The sequence below is a fragment of the Garra rufa genome, chromosome 11 (assembly GCF_049309525.1).
Source record: "Garra rufa chromosome 11, GarRuf1.0, whole genome shotgun sequence".
NCBI classification, from domain to species: Eukaryota; Metazoa; Chordata; class Actinopteri; order Cypriniformes; family Cyprinidae; genus Garra; species Garra rufa.
Window position 1 is genome coordinate 34,375,827 of NC_133371.1, and position 18,694 is coordinate 34,394,520.

Consider the following 18,694-nt stretch of genomic DNA (forward strand, 5'->3'; position numbering starts at 1 on the left):
GATAAGATTAGGAACTACACTTCCATTCCGTCGTAATAGTCAAAGAAGTTTGCTGCCGTAATATGGCCGAAGCAGGCGGAGTATTATCAGAAATGAGTTCCCAGCTAGTTTAGCATTTGCACATGTGCTGCGTGGTATTACTGCTCCTGCTTCGGCCATATTACGGCAGCAAACTTCCTTGACTATTACGCCGGAATGGGAGTGTAGTTCGTAATCTTATCAGCCTAGAAAATTGAAGCTTTGCATTTCCACCGGTCTTAGTACACGATATAACTACAGAAGAGTCAAGTTTTAAATAGGACAAACACCGAAACTCGTTGGTCCGCGAAGCGGAGTGGCCGTTCCACCTCAGGTGTGCATTATTTTCGCAGAATTCTACGGCCCGAAGTCAATTATTCCGCTTATACTACAGTTACCACACCTCAAGACATCGATCAGATGATATATTTCAAGACATAATAAAACGTAATATTGTGGAAAAAACATGGACATAATCTGTCGTTTTTATCCTGTTGTTTACCGTATGTATTAGTTTTGCCAGTGTCACTGTAGCTTTGGGTTATTTTGCTGTTTTGGGCTGTAAGGACCTTTGAAATAACTGAAATGTGTGGCGAAGTGATATAGACATGTACTGCGGTCAAAAGCTGCCTGGAACTACGTTCGCCGTGCGTTTCCCTGAAAATAATGCACACCTCTAGAACGTTGGTCAGCCAATCAGATTCAAGCATTCAACGGCCCTGTAGTATAATTCCTTAGATTGTATGACCTAAAATGATAATAATAATAAAAACATCTTTTATTTCAACGATTTGTAACAAACACAAGTGTGAGCAATTTATGACAAAATTGTAATTTTTTGGTTAACTATCCCTTTAATTTAACGTTACTAGAAATATTAATAGTTTTTAGGTTAGATAATTTAGTTAGGATGTTCTGAAATACCAGAAGAAATTAAATAAACACTACATAACTATTACTTGTGTTGCTGTAGCATACAAATTATTTACATATAGCAATACAATTATGGGGTAAAATGCTCCTAGCTGCCTATTTATATTATATATTTAAAGTAATTATAAATAAAAGACAGCTGTAGACCATACGAGGGGAAAGTTTAATCTAATATCTTTATGATTTCATAACGTCGCCTCGCCTTTGAATTAAGCAAATGTAATCGCTTGCGTTTCCACACAGGCATGCTAACGATATACTGTAGTCTCGTGTAGGGCAAACAAGCGACGACAATGAATCTCTCCTTGAAGCGCTGTGTGAATGTGATGGTATAAACCGGATAAGTGTGTGAGGATTGTGAGAGGGATGGCGAGAGGCGGAACAAACCGGTGTGTGTGCCCGGATACAAGCTGAAACGGCTCGCCCGCACTGCAGATTAACTCTTCAGACGCCGGGGATGCTCAACACCAAAGCACAAGTCTCAGCATCCGCGTCCTTTGTTTTTTGGGGATCTTTTGGTCGTTGTGAGGACATCTATCCTGATGTTGATGATTTGAGCATAGGATTCAGGTTCGGCGTGTTCCTCAATATAATCGAGTAATCTGACAGGTATGTGACATCATGAAGATGAGAGTGAATGCAAGCCAGTCCTCTCCGTCTCTCTTTCAGTTATGCCGTATATAGTATCAAATATTTGATCATATATATGTCTTAAACCTCTATGTGTCATCCTAGCCAGTGATGATCCAGTGATGGACGGCTCCTCGACTGAGCGTAAGTGATGTGCACCGCATGACCTTAATGCTCCTAAATATTCACTGTCAGAATGTCAGTATGTCGGTCAGTGTCGTTACAGCATCGTCGATAAAGCTAGATTATATCTGAGGGTGTTTTACGTTATAAAATACTCCTGCATGCTGTTGCATTAAGTTTCCATGACACATTTCTAATCACTTACAACTTGTTTGAGAGTTTTCTAGTGTCCCAGCATAGAGGACAGGTATTATCCCTAACTAGGCCAAAGTGACAAATACAAGCATATTATTAGGATAGTGTCTTATATCTAAACACACTGTATTCAAGATTGGCAGCACCAGTTGTATAGCCTGGAAAAAATCCAGACCCTAATCTATTAAGATTACAGAGACAATTCAAATTGTGCTCTTGCGAGACCTCTGGATTTCCAGGGTACCAGTTGTAATCATTTAAGAGTGAAAAACATTTATCGGTCAACCAAAAATCTAAAGAAACTGACCACAAAACATGTAAAGTTTGTTAGGATAGGACACTATTTGGCCCAAGACACAACTATTTAAAAACCTGGAATCTGAGGGTGCAAGAGATTTTCTAATATTGATATATTTATGGTAGGAAATTTACAAAATATCTTCATTGAACATGATCTTTACTTAATATCCTAATTATTTTTGGCATAAAAGAAAAATGTATAAATTTTGCCTAAACAATTTGGCTATCACTACAAATAAACCTGTGCTGTCCAGGGTCACATATTGTAAACAGAGTGCAATATATACCATATGAATGATATTAAACCAGTCTAGGTGCACAAAATTTTTCAACCTCATGTTTTTTTTTTTATCCATAATTTTTTTTTGAAAACATATTTGAACTTCGTACCAATTTTGATAGAGTGAGGGTACTGGTCAACTAGATTCATCCAATAAAAATATGATATTGACTGAAGATATTTAACCCTGCATTTAATACAAACAATTATTTATGTTACAGGTTGAATACATATTAAATGTAATTAAATACACTACCAGTCAAAAGTTTTTAAACAGTAGGTGTTTTAAAGTTTTTTTTTAAAGAAGCCTCTTTTGCTCACCAAGCCTGTGTTTATTTGATCCAAGTTACAGCAAAAACTGTACAATTTAGTAATGTTTTTACTATTTAAAATATCTGTTTTCTATTTGAATATATTTTAAAATGTAATTTATTCCTGTGATTTTAAAGCTAAATTTTAGCATCATTACTCCAGTCACATTATCCTTCGGAAAACAGCTGAGTAGAATTTTTTTCAGGTTTCTTTGATGAATAGAAAACATAGAACAGCATTTATCTAAAATAGAAATATTCTGTAACGTTATAAATGTCTTTATCATCACTTTTGAACAATTTAAAGCATCCTTGCTAAAAAATCCTTGCTAGTATTTTTATTTCTATCATTTCTTTCCTCTATGCATCAAAGAATCCAGAAAAAATGTACTCAACTGTTTTAAATATTGATAATAATAATAATAATAATAAATGTTTCTTGAACAGCAAATCATCATATTAGAATGATTTCTGAGGGATCATGTGACACTGAAGACTGAAAAATCACAGGAATAATTTACATTAACAAAAAGTTATTTAAAATAATGAAAATATTTCTAAAAAAAAAAACGTACTGTTCAAAAACTTTTGACTGGTGGCGTATTCAAAAAAGAAAATCAGCATATTTAGATATTTGATTGGCTTTTTGCATTTATTAAATATTTTAATAAAAGCCTATATTAATATTATTATTTATTAGCATAAATAAAACCAAGTCACACAAACACACCAACTTTTTATACATCAGAACAATTCACTACCCTCTTTGCCTCAGCTTTGACCTTTCAGAAATTGTTTAACTTACATTTTTAGATGAACGTAAAACATACATAGTGCTTTCAGCTGAAAGACTGATTTACTTCATCCAAATAAATGTGGGGTTCATGCCATTTTTGTTGTTCATTCCATTTGTTAGAAAGCCGCTCCTTATTGATTTCTCGAGCTCAAAGCGAGATATATTGATTTTCAATATGTACAACGGCTATTTTCTTGTCTGTGGTTTTTATACCATGGGCAAAGACGCTCTGAAACATATCAAACTTGTATCTGTAGTTCAGAAATATGCAGTAAAACTTTCCAATGAGTTAACGAACAACAGCATACCATCTTTGTAGCCTGATCTGGACTATCTGGAACGATTGAGCCTCTAGTAAGATGTCATTGTGTCTTTTTGTCCTTGTCACTAGTGCACGCTCTCAAAGGACTCTGCAGATAGGTACACTCCACTGGTTACTGAATTAAAGGAACATGCACTTTGAGTCTGAACGTGCACAAATGCATTTTACAGTTTTTCTTGATAATCTGTAAACTCTCTTGTTCATTTACAGGTTTTTGTAGGAGTGGAAAAGATATGATGAGAAATTCATCCCAGTAGTCAATTTAAGCAGCAAACCATCTACCTCTGACAAGATCAGCCATCAATAACCCATCAACCCGGGCTGACCACAAAGCTTCCTTTGTGACACTTAGAAGATCCATTTTCATCCTTCAAGTCAACACCTCTTATATATAACTCATTATATTGTTGCAGGGAAAAGCCCTCAGCCAATCCAGTGGCTGACGGGTTGGGAGAAGACAGAGGAGGAGCTTCAAGTCCCATCAGGTGTGTTAGTGTGAGATTAGTGGAGAGCCGGCTGCTGGTGCCGAATGCAGAACATTTTCGAGCAGAACTTGGACATGGCCACGGCTCTGCTTGCGGGAGAGAAGCTGAAGGAGTTGATCCTGCCGGGTTCCACGCAGGATGAGAAGGGTGGCGTGCTGGCGGGTCTCATGGTGCAACTCAAGCTAGAGTTGCCCTTTGACCGGGTTGTGACCATAGGAACTGTCATCATCCCTATACTGCTGGTCACATTAGTTTTCACAAGGAACTTTGCAGGTTAGTGTTGCACAGCATTATCTGAACAAATGAACATCTTACAGTTGACAAAAATCGTATTTTCAATAAGAGGTGGTGATTTATAAGGATGAGAGGAACAGCAGAGCTCAACTTTATGCCAATAAGCAGCAACATGGTGATAATAGACAGAAATCTGAGCAAATTTTGCAGTCATATGTGACCCTGGAGCACAAAACCAGTTAGTACCAGTAAGTAGCACGGTATATTTGTATACATTGTATGGGTCAAAATTAACGATTTTTCTTTTATACCAAAAATCATTAGGATATTAAGTAGGATCACTTTCCATAAAGATATTTTGTAAATTTCCTACTGTAAATATCTCAGAACTTAATTTTTGATTAGTAATATGCATTGCTAAAAACTTATTTTGGACAAATTTAAAGGCGATTTTCTCAATGTTTTGATTTGTTTGCACCCTCAGATTCTAGATTTTCACATCAGTTTGTATCTCGGCCAAATATTGTCCTATCTTAACAAGCTTATTTATTTAGCTTTCAGATAATGTATAAAAGTCAATTTTAAAAAATTTACCCAGGTTTGTGGTCCAGGGTTACATATAGAGATTTCTTTAATACATGCATTTCCATCAGTTTATGTGCTTACAATAAAAAAAAAAAAATCCATATTCTTAGTGATTTGCATACTACATAATTGTATGTATATTCCCAATGAAATAAAATATTGGGTTATTATATTATTATATTTAATTATATTATTATTTATAATAATATATGGTTATTATATTTAACTAAAGCTAAAATTAAAGCTAAACCCAAAACCATAAAAATAAAATAAAACTAAATATAAAATATGAAATAAAATCTAAAGATAATATAAAATATATTATTTATTATAATATTGTCATAATATAATATATATTATAATATAAATATTAAAAATTATAAATAAAAAAATTAAATATAAAATAATATAAATATCAATAATATAAAATATATACAAAAACATTTCTAATTTCATCATTAATTTCATTTAATTTGATACTAAAATGGTACATAAACTAAAACTAGATCTGAAATAAAAGTTGATAAAACTATACATGTTCAAAATGGCGTGCGACAGGGTGGAATTCTGTCTCCTTACCTTTTTAATGTCTATCTGGATGATTTGTCCAAATTGTTGAATGTTTGTAAGACAGGCTGTCTTGTGGGAAACTCTGTCGTCAACCACCTAATGTATGCTGATGACCTGGTAGTGCTGAGCCCGTACAGTGCTGGGTTGCAGCAGTTATTAAAGGTGTGTTCACAGTATGGTAATGATTTTGATATCAGATTTAATTCCAGTAAGAGTAATATCATGATTGTCAGAACCAAGGAGGACAGGAGATTAATTTTTCCTGATTTCTACTTGAGTGATCAGCCTCTGAAGACATGTAAAGAAATAAAATATCTGGGCCATATCATAAAAGATGACATGAGTGACGACAGAGATCTGTACAGACAGTGTTGCAAATTATATGCTCAAGCCAATATGTTGCTGCGAAAATTTAGCATGTGCTCATCGGATGTTAAATGTTTTTTATTCAGATCCTACTGTAGCCCTATGTACACAGCACATTTGTGGTGGCGATATAAGAACAGTAGCCTGCGGAGACTCACTGTAGCCTATAATGATGCCATGAGGCTCCTCCTTCGTGTCCCAAGATGGCACAGTGGTAGTCAGCTTTTTGTGAACTCTGGTGTTCCCACCTGTGGAGCCTTATTAAGGCAATTAATGTTTAAATTTATGTGTCGTTTGGACAAATCTGAAAATGGAATAATACTGGCACTAACCAGTCCTAAGAAAAGCTGTTACAGATATATGTCTGGCCTTTGGAAACACTGGCTTTTTAGTCTTTCATGAATTTTATTGTAATGTTATGTCATTTAAAGTATTGTACTTTTTCTATATTTTTATTTTTTATCTATGGACCAAATGTGTGTCCGAAATAAAGTTATATATATATAGTTTTATATATATATATATATATATATATATATATATATATATATATATATAGACATTTAAAAAATAAAAATAAAATGACAAAAATTAAACTACAATGAAAACAGAAAATATATAAAAATAAAAACTAATCTCACTTATATTAAAATAACACTGGCATATATTCACATTTTTATGCATATCTTGGTTTTTCCTTTCTGTGTTTTTCATGCAAAATTAGAAAATTCTCATAAAATGTGCTAGGCGATTTACTTTATCCCAAAAATTAAGTTAACCTACAAACGTGGGCTTCCTGCTATTTTTTACTTCTTTTCATTCGTTAGAAAGCTGCTCCTTATTGATTTCTTGAGCTCAAAGTGAGATAACAGAAAATATAAAAACATAAACTAATCTCACTTATATTAAAAGAAAACTGGCGCATATTCACATTTTTATGCTCATCTTGGTTTTTCCATTTAGTATTTTTTATGTAAAATTCTCACATTTTCATTCAAATGTGTGGATTTAAACATGTTTAGAGCAAACAACCTTTATACATATGAAAAATGTATGGTATTGCATAAAATGTTAAATCAGAAATATTATGCAACACGAATGGCACTGGTGACTGAGTGCAAGATTTAAGTTTTATTAAGTTAAGCCATTATTAATCATCTGCTGAGACTTTCTATATTATTGCCGTCCATTGCTATCCAGCAAAGGAGTGGTTAACTGATTTTTGCTAGAGAGATTGTGGGGTGATTACGTAGGAAAAGAGAGAGAGAGAGATAAAGAGAGGTTGTGGTGGTAGGAGGGGGTTTACTCTAAACGCTGAGTCAGTCTTACTGCATAGCAGCACCAACTGGCTGTGACTGAACATTGAGAACCCTGCTGGGCAGAAACACGCAGTATAGCTTAAATCTGAACAACTGTTGGAGATACTATACAACATTTATGCTTAGGAAGGTTGTAGTTGGAATTCCATCGAGACTGCAGCTAAATTGCCTTTCCACATCATTTAGATGGGTATTACACTGCAGTATTTTTTCTATAATAGGAATACTTGTTCAGAAAGAAGGACTAGTGAAGGCCAAGCTTAGGCTGTTTAGCATTAATTGGAAGAATAATAATTTGAATCAATCTGAAACTTAACAGAACTGAAAGAAAAAGTAAAACCTGTAACTCTAAAGTTTTGTGTTTTATTAAACTAGACTTATGACCATATTACCTTTCTTAACATTATTGATTCTGTACAGGAGTGTAATCCACTGAGACCCAGAATAAGGTGGAGGCATCTACAGGAGTTACAGCAGCTGTGAAAACATTACCTCTATCTTTGTCCAACTGGCACAGACAAATGTATCATTTGTTTTATCACTGATTCATCATTATTGGCCTTATACTTTGCATTAAATCCATTCCAACCTGATGACAGCTTGTTACTAGAAACAAATCCCCACTGGGTACTGCAGTTGCCAGATTTTCCTGGATAGAGAGACAGTTGTAATATCCAGTGTTAATTTTTATACAGATTTAGTCAGTTTTTGTCCTTTGATGAAATTATCTTTAAAAGTACCCCTATTATACCATTCCCATGCAGTGTATAATGTAGCTGTATATGAATGTAAAAAATCTGCAAAGCTGCTGAAAGTGTGCGATAAAAGAAAGAATCAGCTATGAACAGTTTAAACAAGTCCTTAGTAATTCAAATCCCACTTCTGTGATGGCTACACATCAAAGGTAACACATCTGAATAATGGCCGTCTATGTTCTACGTTGGCTGTCCTGTCCTTAAGCATGTCACTTTAAAATCTCAAGGAGTTCAACGCATTCACAAAACGCTTGCTCTTGAAAGATGGCTCAGTACCCAGTTTATTTGGACCAGCTGGGTTTACTGAATCACAACCTGTAAGTGTATTCAATAACAGATGTTTTAATCATTTTTATTGAGCGCTCAAAATACGGAATTGTGCATGGCCGTGTCGTTTCTGACATGTTCTGTATGTGGTATACCAATCACAACAGACTGGACCATCTGACCAATCAGAGCTAAGTAGACTCACAGAAAAAAAGGATTTTGAGAGACTGAATCTTTGAAGTGCTTCCAAAAAAAACATTTGTGAATTGCTGGAAATTAGGTGATATTTAACATTTTGAGAAAACTAAAGTGTTGTTGGACCATGCATGCATCTTATCTTAATGCAACAAAGTGGTTATATTTAAGTGTGAGTTGTTTACTTACTAAAATTAGTCTTTCTATTAACACTATTATATTGTTCATTCAGACTAATTTAAAAGCACATGAACACAAGAGGCGGGATTTATCGCATGAACAAATCACAGCCAATCATAACCAGTCATATCCAATCATATCTTAATGAAGGCATTGCCTCCTGTCGCTTGACTTTCCCCTATTCATTCTCAATTACCCCCCACCAAACTCACCGAACACTTTAGGGCACTGGTCTCAAACTCAATTCCTGGAGGGCCACAGCTCTGCACAGTTTAGCTCCAACCCTAATCAAACACACCTGATCCAGCTAATCAAGGTCTTCAGGATTACTAGAAACTTCCAAGCAGGTGTGAGTTGGAGATGGTTGGAGCTAAACTCTGCAGAGCTGCGGCCCTCCAGGAATTGAGTTTGAGACCTCTGCTTTAGGGAGTCTGTTAAAACTCAACGGGCTTAGGGGAGGCGTGAGAGACGTGAACTTCCATTGTAACTTTACCTGGTGGTGTCGCTGTTGGACCATACTATTTTTGTTTTCTTATCCAAAATTTTAAGGAGCACTGCCTTCCTTACAATGCCCCTGGCATGAACGCTAGTGGTATCTAACTTATTGCTATTCAGAAATCCTAAATATTTTGTGAAGTGTGATTTTCATGATTTTCCTTCTCTTTTAGAGGAATCTATATATTGCTACACCCCACACAACTTCACTCGCGACCAGGCTCTGTATGCCAGAGGCTACTGCTGGACAGAGCTGCGGGATGCAGTGCCTGGCGTCGAGCCCCAGCTTCGGCCTTCTCTGTTCGAGCACAAGTTTCTCCCCTATGCTCTGCTGGCCTTCGCAGGCATCATGTACATACCTGCCCTGGGATGGGAGTTCATGGCCTCCACTCGGCTCACCTCTGAGCTCAACTTCCTCCTTCAAGAGATCGACAACTGCTACCACAGGGCAGCCGAAGGCAGAGCGCCCAAGATCGAGAAGCAGATCCAGTCCAAGGGGCCGGGGATTACGGAACGAGAGCGACGGGAGATCATCGAGAACGCAGAGAAAGAGAAGAGCCCAGAGCAGAACTTGTTTGAGAAATATCTCGAGCGCCGAGGGCAGAGTAACTTTCTGGCTAAGATGTACCTGGCGCGACATTTAGCCATCATCTGCCTCAGCTCAATACCCATAACGTACCTGAGCACCTACTACGCCCGTCAGAGGCAGAACGAGTTCACTTGCGCGCTTGGTGAGCCGCCAGACACAAGCAGCATCCCTGAACTGCGGCTGAATGTTAACTGCAAGCTATCAGCCGTGCAGCTCCAGCGCATTATGGCCGCAGTGGACATCGCTTTGCTGTGTACTATGAACCTCATTATCCTCGTGAACTTGCTGCATTTGTTTGTGGTGCGCAAGTCCAATTTCGTCTTCGACAAGCTGCACAAAGTTGGCATTAAAACACGCCGGCGCTGGCAGAAGTCGCAGTTTTGCGACATTAACATTCTGGCCATGTTCTGTAATGAGAACAGAGACCACATTAAGTCTCTTAACAGACTGGACTTTATCACCAATGAGAGTGACCTCATGTATGATAATGTTGTGCGGCAACTGCTGGCAGCGTTGGCTCAATCCAACCACGACGCCACTCCGACTGTGAGAGACTCTGGGATACAGACTGTTGACTGTATGGACCCTTCAGTGCTGGGTGTGGGAGAATTGGGGGGAGAACCCTCAGTAATCAAAAGACCCCGCAAGAAGATCAAGTGGATCCCCACATCTAACCCTCTGCCGCAGCCTTTTAAGGTAAGACTTTCTCTTTCATATATACAGTGCCTTATGAAAGTATTCATACCCCTTAATTTTTTTCACATTAACATTATGTTGCTGCCTTATGTTAAACTGTTTTAAATTACGTTTTTTTCCACATCAATCCTATAAACCCTAACCTAACCCTAACACTCCATGCAACATAATGACAAAGCAAAAACAGAATTGTCACAACTTCATTAATGTATTAAAAATAAAAAAAACTGAGTTGGTGCAAATGGCGCAGTTGCACTTCGGGTATCCCGTGTCCCGTGGACCTTTCCAGATCCTACCCCCCTCTCTTTCTCCCACTAGCTTCCTGTCAAATCTCCACTGTCCTATCCAGAAAAATGCATAAAACGGCCAAAAAAATTAAAATTAAAAACTGAAATAAGAACATTGCATAAGTATTCATACCCTTAACTCAGTACTTAGCTGAAGCACCGTTACAGCCTCAAGTCTTTTTGGGTATGATGCAACAAGATTTGCACATCAACATTTGGCAATTATCTGCCATTCTTCACCTCTCAAGCTCTGTCAGCTTTAATATTATCTGGCAGACATTTTTTAGGTTTTTCCAGAAATGTTTGATTGGGTTCAGGCCCGGGCTTTGGCTGTCTATAAGCCACTCTTGCTGTGTGCTTAGGGTCATTGCACTGTTTTAAAGTGAACCTTCTGCCCAGTCTTAGGTTCTGAATGCTCTGGACTGGGTTTTCATTAAGGCTATCTCAATATTTCTGAGCTTGAGCTTTTCTTCTATTCTGACGAATCCCTCAGTCCTTGCACTGAAAAACAGATCCCACAGTAGTCTGCAAGTGATGAGCAGTGCCTGGTGGAAATTGTGGTTCATCAGACCAGAGAATTTTGTTTCTCACAGTCTGAGGGTCCTTTAGGTGCTTTTTTGCAAATTCCAAGTGTTTTCATGTGTCTTCAATGAGGAGAGGATTGAGTCTTGAAAGTTGTGGTTGTTTCAAACGTCTTCCATTAAGGATAATGGAGACTACATTCTTCTTTGAACCTTCAATGCAGCAGAATTTTTATTTTACTCCTTCCCAGATCGGTGGCTTGATGCAGTTCTGTCCCTGAGCTCTACAGGCTTTTTTTAACCTCTGGGCTTGGTTTTTGCTCTGATAAGGATTTTCAGCTGTTATATCTTTTATTTAGGCATGTATGCCTTTCCAAGTCATATCCATTCAATTGAATTTACCACAGGTTAACTTCACTTGAAGTGTAGTAACATCTACAAGCAATATGAGTGCTCCTGAGCTAAATTTCAAGTGTCCCAGATAAGGGAATGAATATTTATGCAATGGAATCATTTCAGTTTTTGATTTTTAATAAATTTGCAAAGATATTAAAAACCTGTTTTTGCTGTGCCATTATGATGTATGGAGCGTAGATTGATGTGGAAAAAGTGCTATAAAGCAGTTTAATATATGGCGTCATATGAACTGAACTTCAGATTTCTATTTTCATACAGGAACCCTTGACTCTAACCAGACTGGAAAACAGTATAAAGGCAGACAAACCTAAACCAGTACGAAGGAAGAATGTAGCAGATAGCTTTATGGCTCCACTTCTGGACACCAAGAGCACACAATATCCTCCAACAAACAAAGGTAAAGTAAAGGAAGAGAAAAACCTGGTTTAGGTTAGTGTAGCAAATGTCATTAAAATCCTTTACTGATCTTGTTTCAAATTTTATTTTTCAGCTTCAGAAGCAAATAATATATTGAAGAAACACACTCTGAACCTCTCGCTGGATGTTCATCCTTACATGCTAACCATCCAGAAAGCGAAAACAGAATTGGTCAATCCTGAGCCACCTCCTGTCGAGCACTCTCTCAGTAATGTGTACATTGAGGGTCCACATACAGTTGTCCATGTCTCGTCTTCTCATACTGGTATGCTTGGATTGTCTCTAGGAATGCACAGTATTATGGTACCATATGTATTTTTGTAGGCCAACCTGTAAGTCTCAACAAAACACCTATAGGATTTTTCTATTTTCTTTAGGATTATTGCAGAAAGTAAGCTCTGTGACTAACAGAAGTTTGATTCTTACATAATTTGTTCATTAGGGTAATCTTTACAAATCAATACAACTTTGAAAAATTCACTTTTACATGGTGTTTGCATATAAATGTGTCTTAGAAATTTGTGGACACAACCACCCTACAATAGTTATGTTTCCATCTAAAGATGCAAATTTAACTTATGTGCAAAACTGAAACATTTGAAAATAAAGTATCGTTTCCATCCAATGAGCCAAAGAAAACAAAATTGCCACTTCCTGATAAACTGGCACTACATATCACTAAGAAAAGTAGGAGAAGCCAATGAATATAATCATTTTCATATATGATAAATTACTTGTGCCTCAGAGCAGGCATACAAAACCCAACAAATGCTGTCATTGCTTTCGGAAGCGGATTCCTGCTGTTTGGGAACGCAGTCATGTAAGACAATTATAGAGAAATACTTTGATGACAGACTTTGCTCAGACATTTCAGAATGACCAAAACATTTCTGACACTGGTTAGTCAAGTTATCCCGTCCCATCGTGCAAAGTCACATGATTTTTTAAATGCGCATGGAGGAATTTATTCAGTAAATGTGTTTCCATCGTAGTTTATGGCCATTTTCATATCGGATAAAAAGTTTACCGCACTCATTTGTGCGTTGTTTTATATGCATTTTTAGAATTTATGCACAGCTACAGTATAAATAAACTACACCATGGTCGCATGACAATGTCATCAATATCACTAAGCTTCCCACAGCTTATTAAAAAAAAGTTGGAAAGCTTCAATTAGAATAGTTTGTAAGAGCGCAAGTATAAACATAATGAGGCTGTAAAACGGACTAGTGAGTAGATGAGTTTTCCTGTTTGGTTTCCTGTCTCACACTTCGAAATGTCTCAGACATCTGGATGCCTCTCTAGTCCCATTTAGCCACTTATTAAACTTCTTGCCTTTTTCAAGACACATAAAAGCTCAAAAAAAAAGTGGTATTGCTGGTTTATCTTATGCAATAGAATAAAACTTAAAAATATCTTGAGCTTGTCTTCAAGGGATAATTACTCAAAAATGAAAATTCTGTCAGTTACTCACCCGCATGCCATTCCGAATCTGTAAGAACACAAATTTGGATATTTTTAATGAAATCCAAGGGCTTTCTGACCCTGCATAGACAGCAACCCAACTGCCACATTCAATGCTTTATTTAGCATTTTTTTCCTTCCGTGTCAGTCTTCAACATGCAAAAGAACACAGAACACGGAAGAGAAGAAATTGTTGCATTTCCTGAATACTCTCACATCTCTCATAGCTTTATAAAATTAGGTTGAACCACTGATGTCACATTAACTATTTTATCAATGTCCTTACTACCTGTCTGGGCCTTGAATGTAGTAGTTGCGTTGCTGTCTATGCAGGGTCAGAAAGCACTTGGATTTCATCAAATATACCTTCATTTGTGTTCTGAAGATGAACAAAGGTCTTACGGGTTTGGAACAGTAGTGTTTAGTAATAATGACAGAATTTTCTTTTTTGTGTAAACTATCCCTTTAAAATGTTGTGATGCATAAATTGACTGCGTATATCACCTTTTTGTCCCCTTAGAGAAGAAAGAGTCACCTCCACTGTCCACCACTGCTGCCTTCTCCACAGCCACCCTCTCCACCACATCATATATGAACGGTGGAACGACCAGCATGCCTCCTCCAGACTCCCCAAAGGTCAGCGATCCTCTCAACCAAGATACGGAGCCTGAGAGCCAGCCCGGGCCTTTTAGTCGAAACCCCTCGCATCCGCTGTTGAGCATCCATCACACCTTGTATGAGGACGAGGAGGAGCAAAACAGAAGGGACAGACTAGCAAGACCGGGCGAGCTGATTGCTGCTGGAGAGTGTTGAAGGAAAACGCAGATACACACCTGCACCCACACGGACACATAAATGCAAAAGCACTTAGAATACGAGCAGAAGCACAAAGGAATATGCCGGGTATTAGAGTTATGTTAATGGTTTTACCATTATGAGTGGAGCTCAGATTATTTCATTTTCAGAGATGAAGATTATGGGACATCTCTTGGATATTTTACATTCTACAGGTGCACGTAATTATTTTTGTTTATGTTAAACCGGTATATTATTAAAAACACTATTATTTCTTTGTGCAAAAATAAGTGCACCTTCATCATCTCCCAGCCTTACATCCACATACTCGAACAGGTGTAGTTTGAGGGAAAATAAATCACCCAAGACCTTGGTGCTCACCATATGGGTTAATGAGTTCCCTATGACATTCCCAATTAAGAATCAGAATTTTGCACAAAGCACCATATGTTCTTGTATCATCAATGTTAACATGGTTGTGTGTTGTTTTCTGCGATCATCATCTCATGTAGATGTCTTGAGGTATCCAACGCAATACATGTTCTCTTAAAATATGCAACCTCATGTCTTCTTGTCGCAATAATATGCACATTTGGAATGTACATACAAAGCTGTACAGAAAAGAAAAATCTAATTGAGAGATTTTAGGCGTTCTTTTTTTTTTTTTTAAAAAGACTGTCACATGGCGTGTTCATCCACACACCTCTGGTGCACTTATTCAATGAAACTATATCACTTTGAGTCTTGGGGTCAAGTGCTCAAAGACATTCAACTCCGGATCAGAAGAAGAAATACTATATGATGTGGATCCTTATACCAGCTTTTTTGAACAGACAGAGTTGCGACGGAAAGATTTCAGCTTCTTTAGCTGCACATTTTCAAACTAAAGAGGATTCCTGCTTTTGATACCTAGATCGCCGTGAATCAGTTTGTGTAAGTGTCATTCCACCTTTGTAAATCCTAGTTAAAACCTTTGATATTCCCAAATGCATTTTATGGTCAAGTATAACAAATGCCCTGCCAAAACACACTTTTACGATTGTAAGTGAATACAAAAACGCAGAATTGGAATCCAAAAGCACCTCCAGCCACAAAGCATGAGATTGATATTAGAAATAGCTGCTGCAGCTCTGATTTTCTAGCACATATCATGCATCCAAGTGCAATATTTTGATAATGATTATGTGATACAGGGAACACAGATCAGGAGTGACAATACCATTAGAAGAGAAGGAACGACACCTGATATTCCAGGCTTAAATTTTTAGATATATGAATATAATTTGATGGTGTTACGGGTGCTAAACTCAAACTTTGAGTCAACATGGTAAAATGGGGTTAGTCAGACAAGGTATGTATAAAAAAATGTTCATGGCCATGTTACCTTGATTATTTTGTTCATGTGTTGTCACAAATTCTTGACAAATGTTTGTGTTTAATATATGTATATTTATGGAACTGCAGCATTTCAACCAAGTATCCTGCTTAGAGAAATAAATTAATCTATTCTAGAAAAAAAGAGAAAATGTTAGATTATCACATGGGTTGTATACTGCATGTTCAATTGTACTCATGTTACATAATTTACATGAGAGAAATAGAAAAACACCTAGTGTCTGCGTCTTGCACAGATCAGCCCTTTAGCTTTTTTAGCCTCTCTCTGATGTATATGTATGATGAGATATTTCTGTTATAGCTGAAAGAGCTGTAGAAAGTTCACTATGTTTTTAATATCATGCATAAAATGCTTACTACCTCACAGAAACACTGAAAACCAGTATGATGAGAAATCCCACCTGTCTGTAACAGTTTCACAAAAGCTTTGTTGACAGAATTCAGAGAAGCAGCCCACGCTTTTTAGCTAATTAGAAACACCTTATGGCTATGAATATTTTTTTTGCTGACATCGCATTGGTTATGACAGCGGTCATCTCCAGGTTAATGAATTGTAGTTACCGTAATAAACAGTTTGTTTTAAAACTTTGTCTTTAGTTACTATCTGAATGACAATGATAAATTCTCTTCATGAATAAATTTTAACCAATGACCAATGTAAACTGATTTAAATGTAAGATGACGTACTTCAGCTTTACTTCAAAGAAGAAATTATTTTTGTAGGTTTTAACAGGTTTTGTTTCACAAAGCAGAAACTTTTTAAGTATTTTTTGTTACAAAATTACACATGGGAGAACTACATGTAGATTACTTACAAATTGTAATCCGTTACTGATTCTAAATTACATTAACATTACATTTTTACATTTACATTTCAATTTATGTATGGTCTGTTAGGATATTTGGCTAAGATACAACTATTTGAAAATCTGGAATCTGAGGGTGCAAAAAAATCAAAATACTGAGAAATTGCCCTCAAAAGTTGTCCAAATGAAGTTCTTAGCAATGCATATTAAAAAATTAAGTTTTGATATATTTACGGTAGAAAATGTACAAAATATTTTCATGGAACATTGATTCATGGATTTTAGGCATAAAAGTACAATCTATAATTTTTACCCATACAATGTATTTTTGGCTATTGCTACAAATCTCTCCATGCTACTTAAGACTGGTTTTGTGTTCCAGAATCACATATTTAATTATTTAATTATTTAATTTTAAAATCTTGATGACAGATGACAAAAAAGTTTGTGAATTTGTGCATTTTAATATATTTGAAAGACAAAAAAACCTTTCGAAGTGTTTATCAGTAGTTGATGCAAAGTTGAAACACTTCTTAAACCTGAAATAAGTTTTTTGTAAATCGGTGGTCAAATTCTGTCGCCATCACCTGACTAATAACTGATCTTTGTGTGAATGTGCACAAAACTTGAAGACTCTATGAATGTCATAAGCAGTAGGCTATTTTATAAAGGAAAATTTAAAAGATGAAAAAGAGGAGTAAGAGAGAATCAATAAATCATGATCAATTTATTGCTATTGTGTAAATAATATGTAATCATGTAACCCATAAAAACTGTAGTCTGAGTATTTTAAAATGTAATTTAATCTACTTAAGTACTTAATTTTTGGAATCTGATTTTGCACTTATGTCACGGTTTGGTCAGTTACCCGGATACGAGGCCATATTGGAGATACTCGGATGTAAACAACGGCATTAATTGCACAGTTAATGTACTATATATAATGTTCAGTATACTGAACTACCTTGTTCTGTTAATTTATGCTGCCTAAACCACAGGGAAAAATGTGGAAGCTGCTAAATCATGCACTGTAAAAAAAAGAAGTTGATTCAACTGCCTTAATATTTTAAGTTCAGTCAATATGAAATGTTAAGTTGTACTACATGAAAATGTGGATATTTGAGTTGAGTAAACTACTTCAAATTTTAAGGCAGCATGAACACTTACATTTTTAAGTTGAAACAACTTTTTTTATACAGTGTATAGAGAAGGACATAACAGTTTGACAGACTGAAGTTAATAGGTGGTAAAGATACATAGCAGTATTAATTAAGATATTAGGTTAAATTATTTCACCTACCTGACTGGAAATGATAAGAACAAACACAAATGTTGTCAAGATTCTTGCCCTGGAAATCCTGATTCAGTTTGGCCAACTACACCTTTTGTTGATTTGTTATAACTTTTGGCAGTCTATAGTACTCCAAATATTTGTCCCGGTCTGACTGTTTAATACAGCCCAAAACATGACTATAAATTATCTTTTTCAGCAGCAATAATCAGCAACATCTGTGAGTTTCGTTAGGGTCAGTGGTATTTGTTTACGTTCAGTGCCGCCAATATGGCCGATTGATGGAGCGTCGTAAAAACTCGAAAATAACAAGAAGAATAACAACATGTAGTAAACGGTAAAACTGTTTGCACTACAAACAGTGTGTTCATTCATAATGAAGATAATACAGTAAAACAATATGGAAAAAACACACCGACTTGCAATATCAAGCAACCAGCTGTTTTTTCACCGCTAAAAATATAATGGACGCGAATGAGACTACTCTAAACGGCAAACAAATAGTGCATAAACCTTTTTAATCCGTGTATCATTCGTCCTTTCCTTTTCCGACCCAGCCCGCCCCGCACCACTGTGTCTATTTTTACAACCCGCCCCGCACCCGCGACCATTAAATAAACATACTATTGTAATGCAAATGAAAACAGCTTTTTTTAG

At 36.4% G+C, this 18,694-nt stretch overlaps 1 protein-coding gene across 2 annotated transcripts; it reads left to right on the plus strand.

Moving 5' to 3' along the window:
- The first annotated feature begins 1,314 nt into the window (after positions 1–1,314).
- On the plus strand, positions 1,315–15,099 carry panx2 (pannexin 2). Of its 2 annotated transcripts, XM_073850690.1 has the most exons (7): positions 1,315–1,560; positions 1,687–1,725; positions 4,119–4,666; positions 9,533–10,644; positions 12,128–12,266; positions 12,360–12,551; positions 14,271–15,099. In XM_073850690.1, exons 3-7 carry the CDS (start codon positions 4,438–4,440, stop codon positions 14,561–14,563), a joined length of 1,965 nt encoding a protein of 654 aa, XP_073706791.1. In that variant the 5' UTR covers positions 1,315–1,560; positions 1,687–1,725; positions 4,119–4,437; the 3' UTR covers positions 14,564–15,099. The 2 variants fall into 2 exon arrangements, with proteins under 2 accessions (XP_073706791.1, XP_073706792.1); XM_073850691.1 differs by lacking the exons at positions 1,315–1,560; positions 1,687–1,725 and having other exon boundaries at positions 2,652–4,666.
- Positions 15,100–18,694: the final 3,595 nt, after the last annotated feature.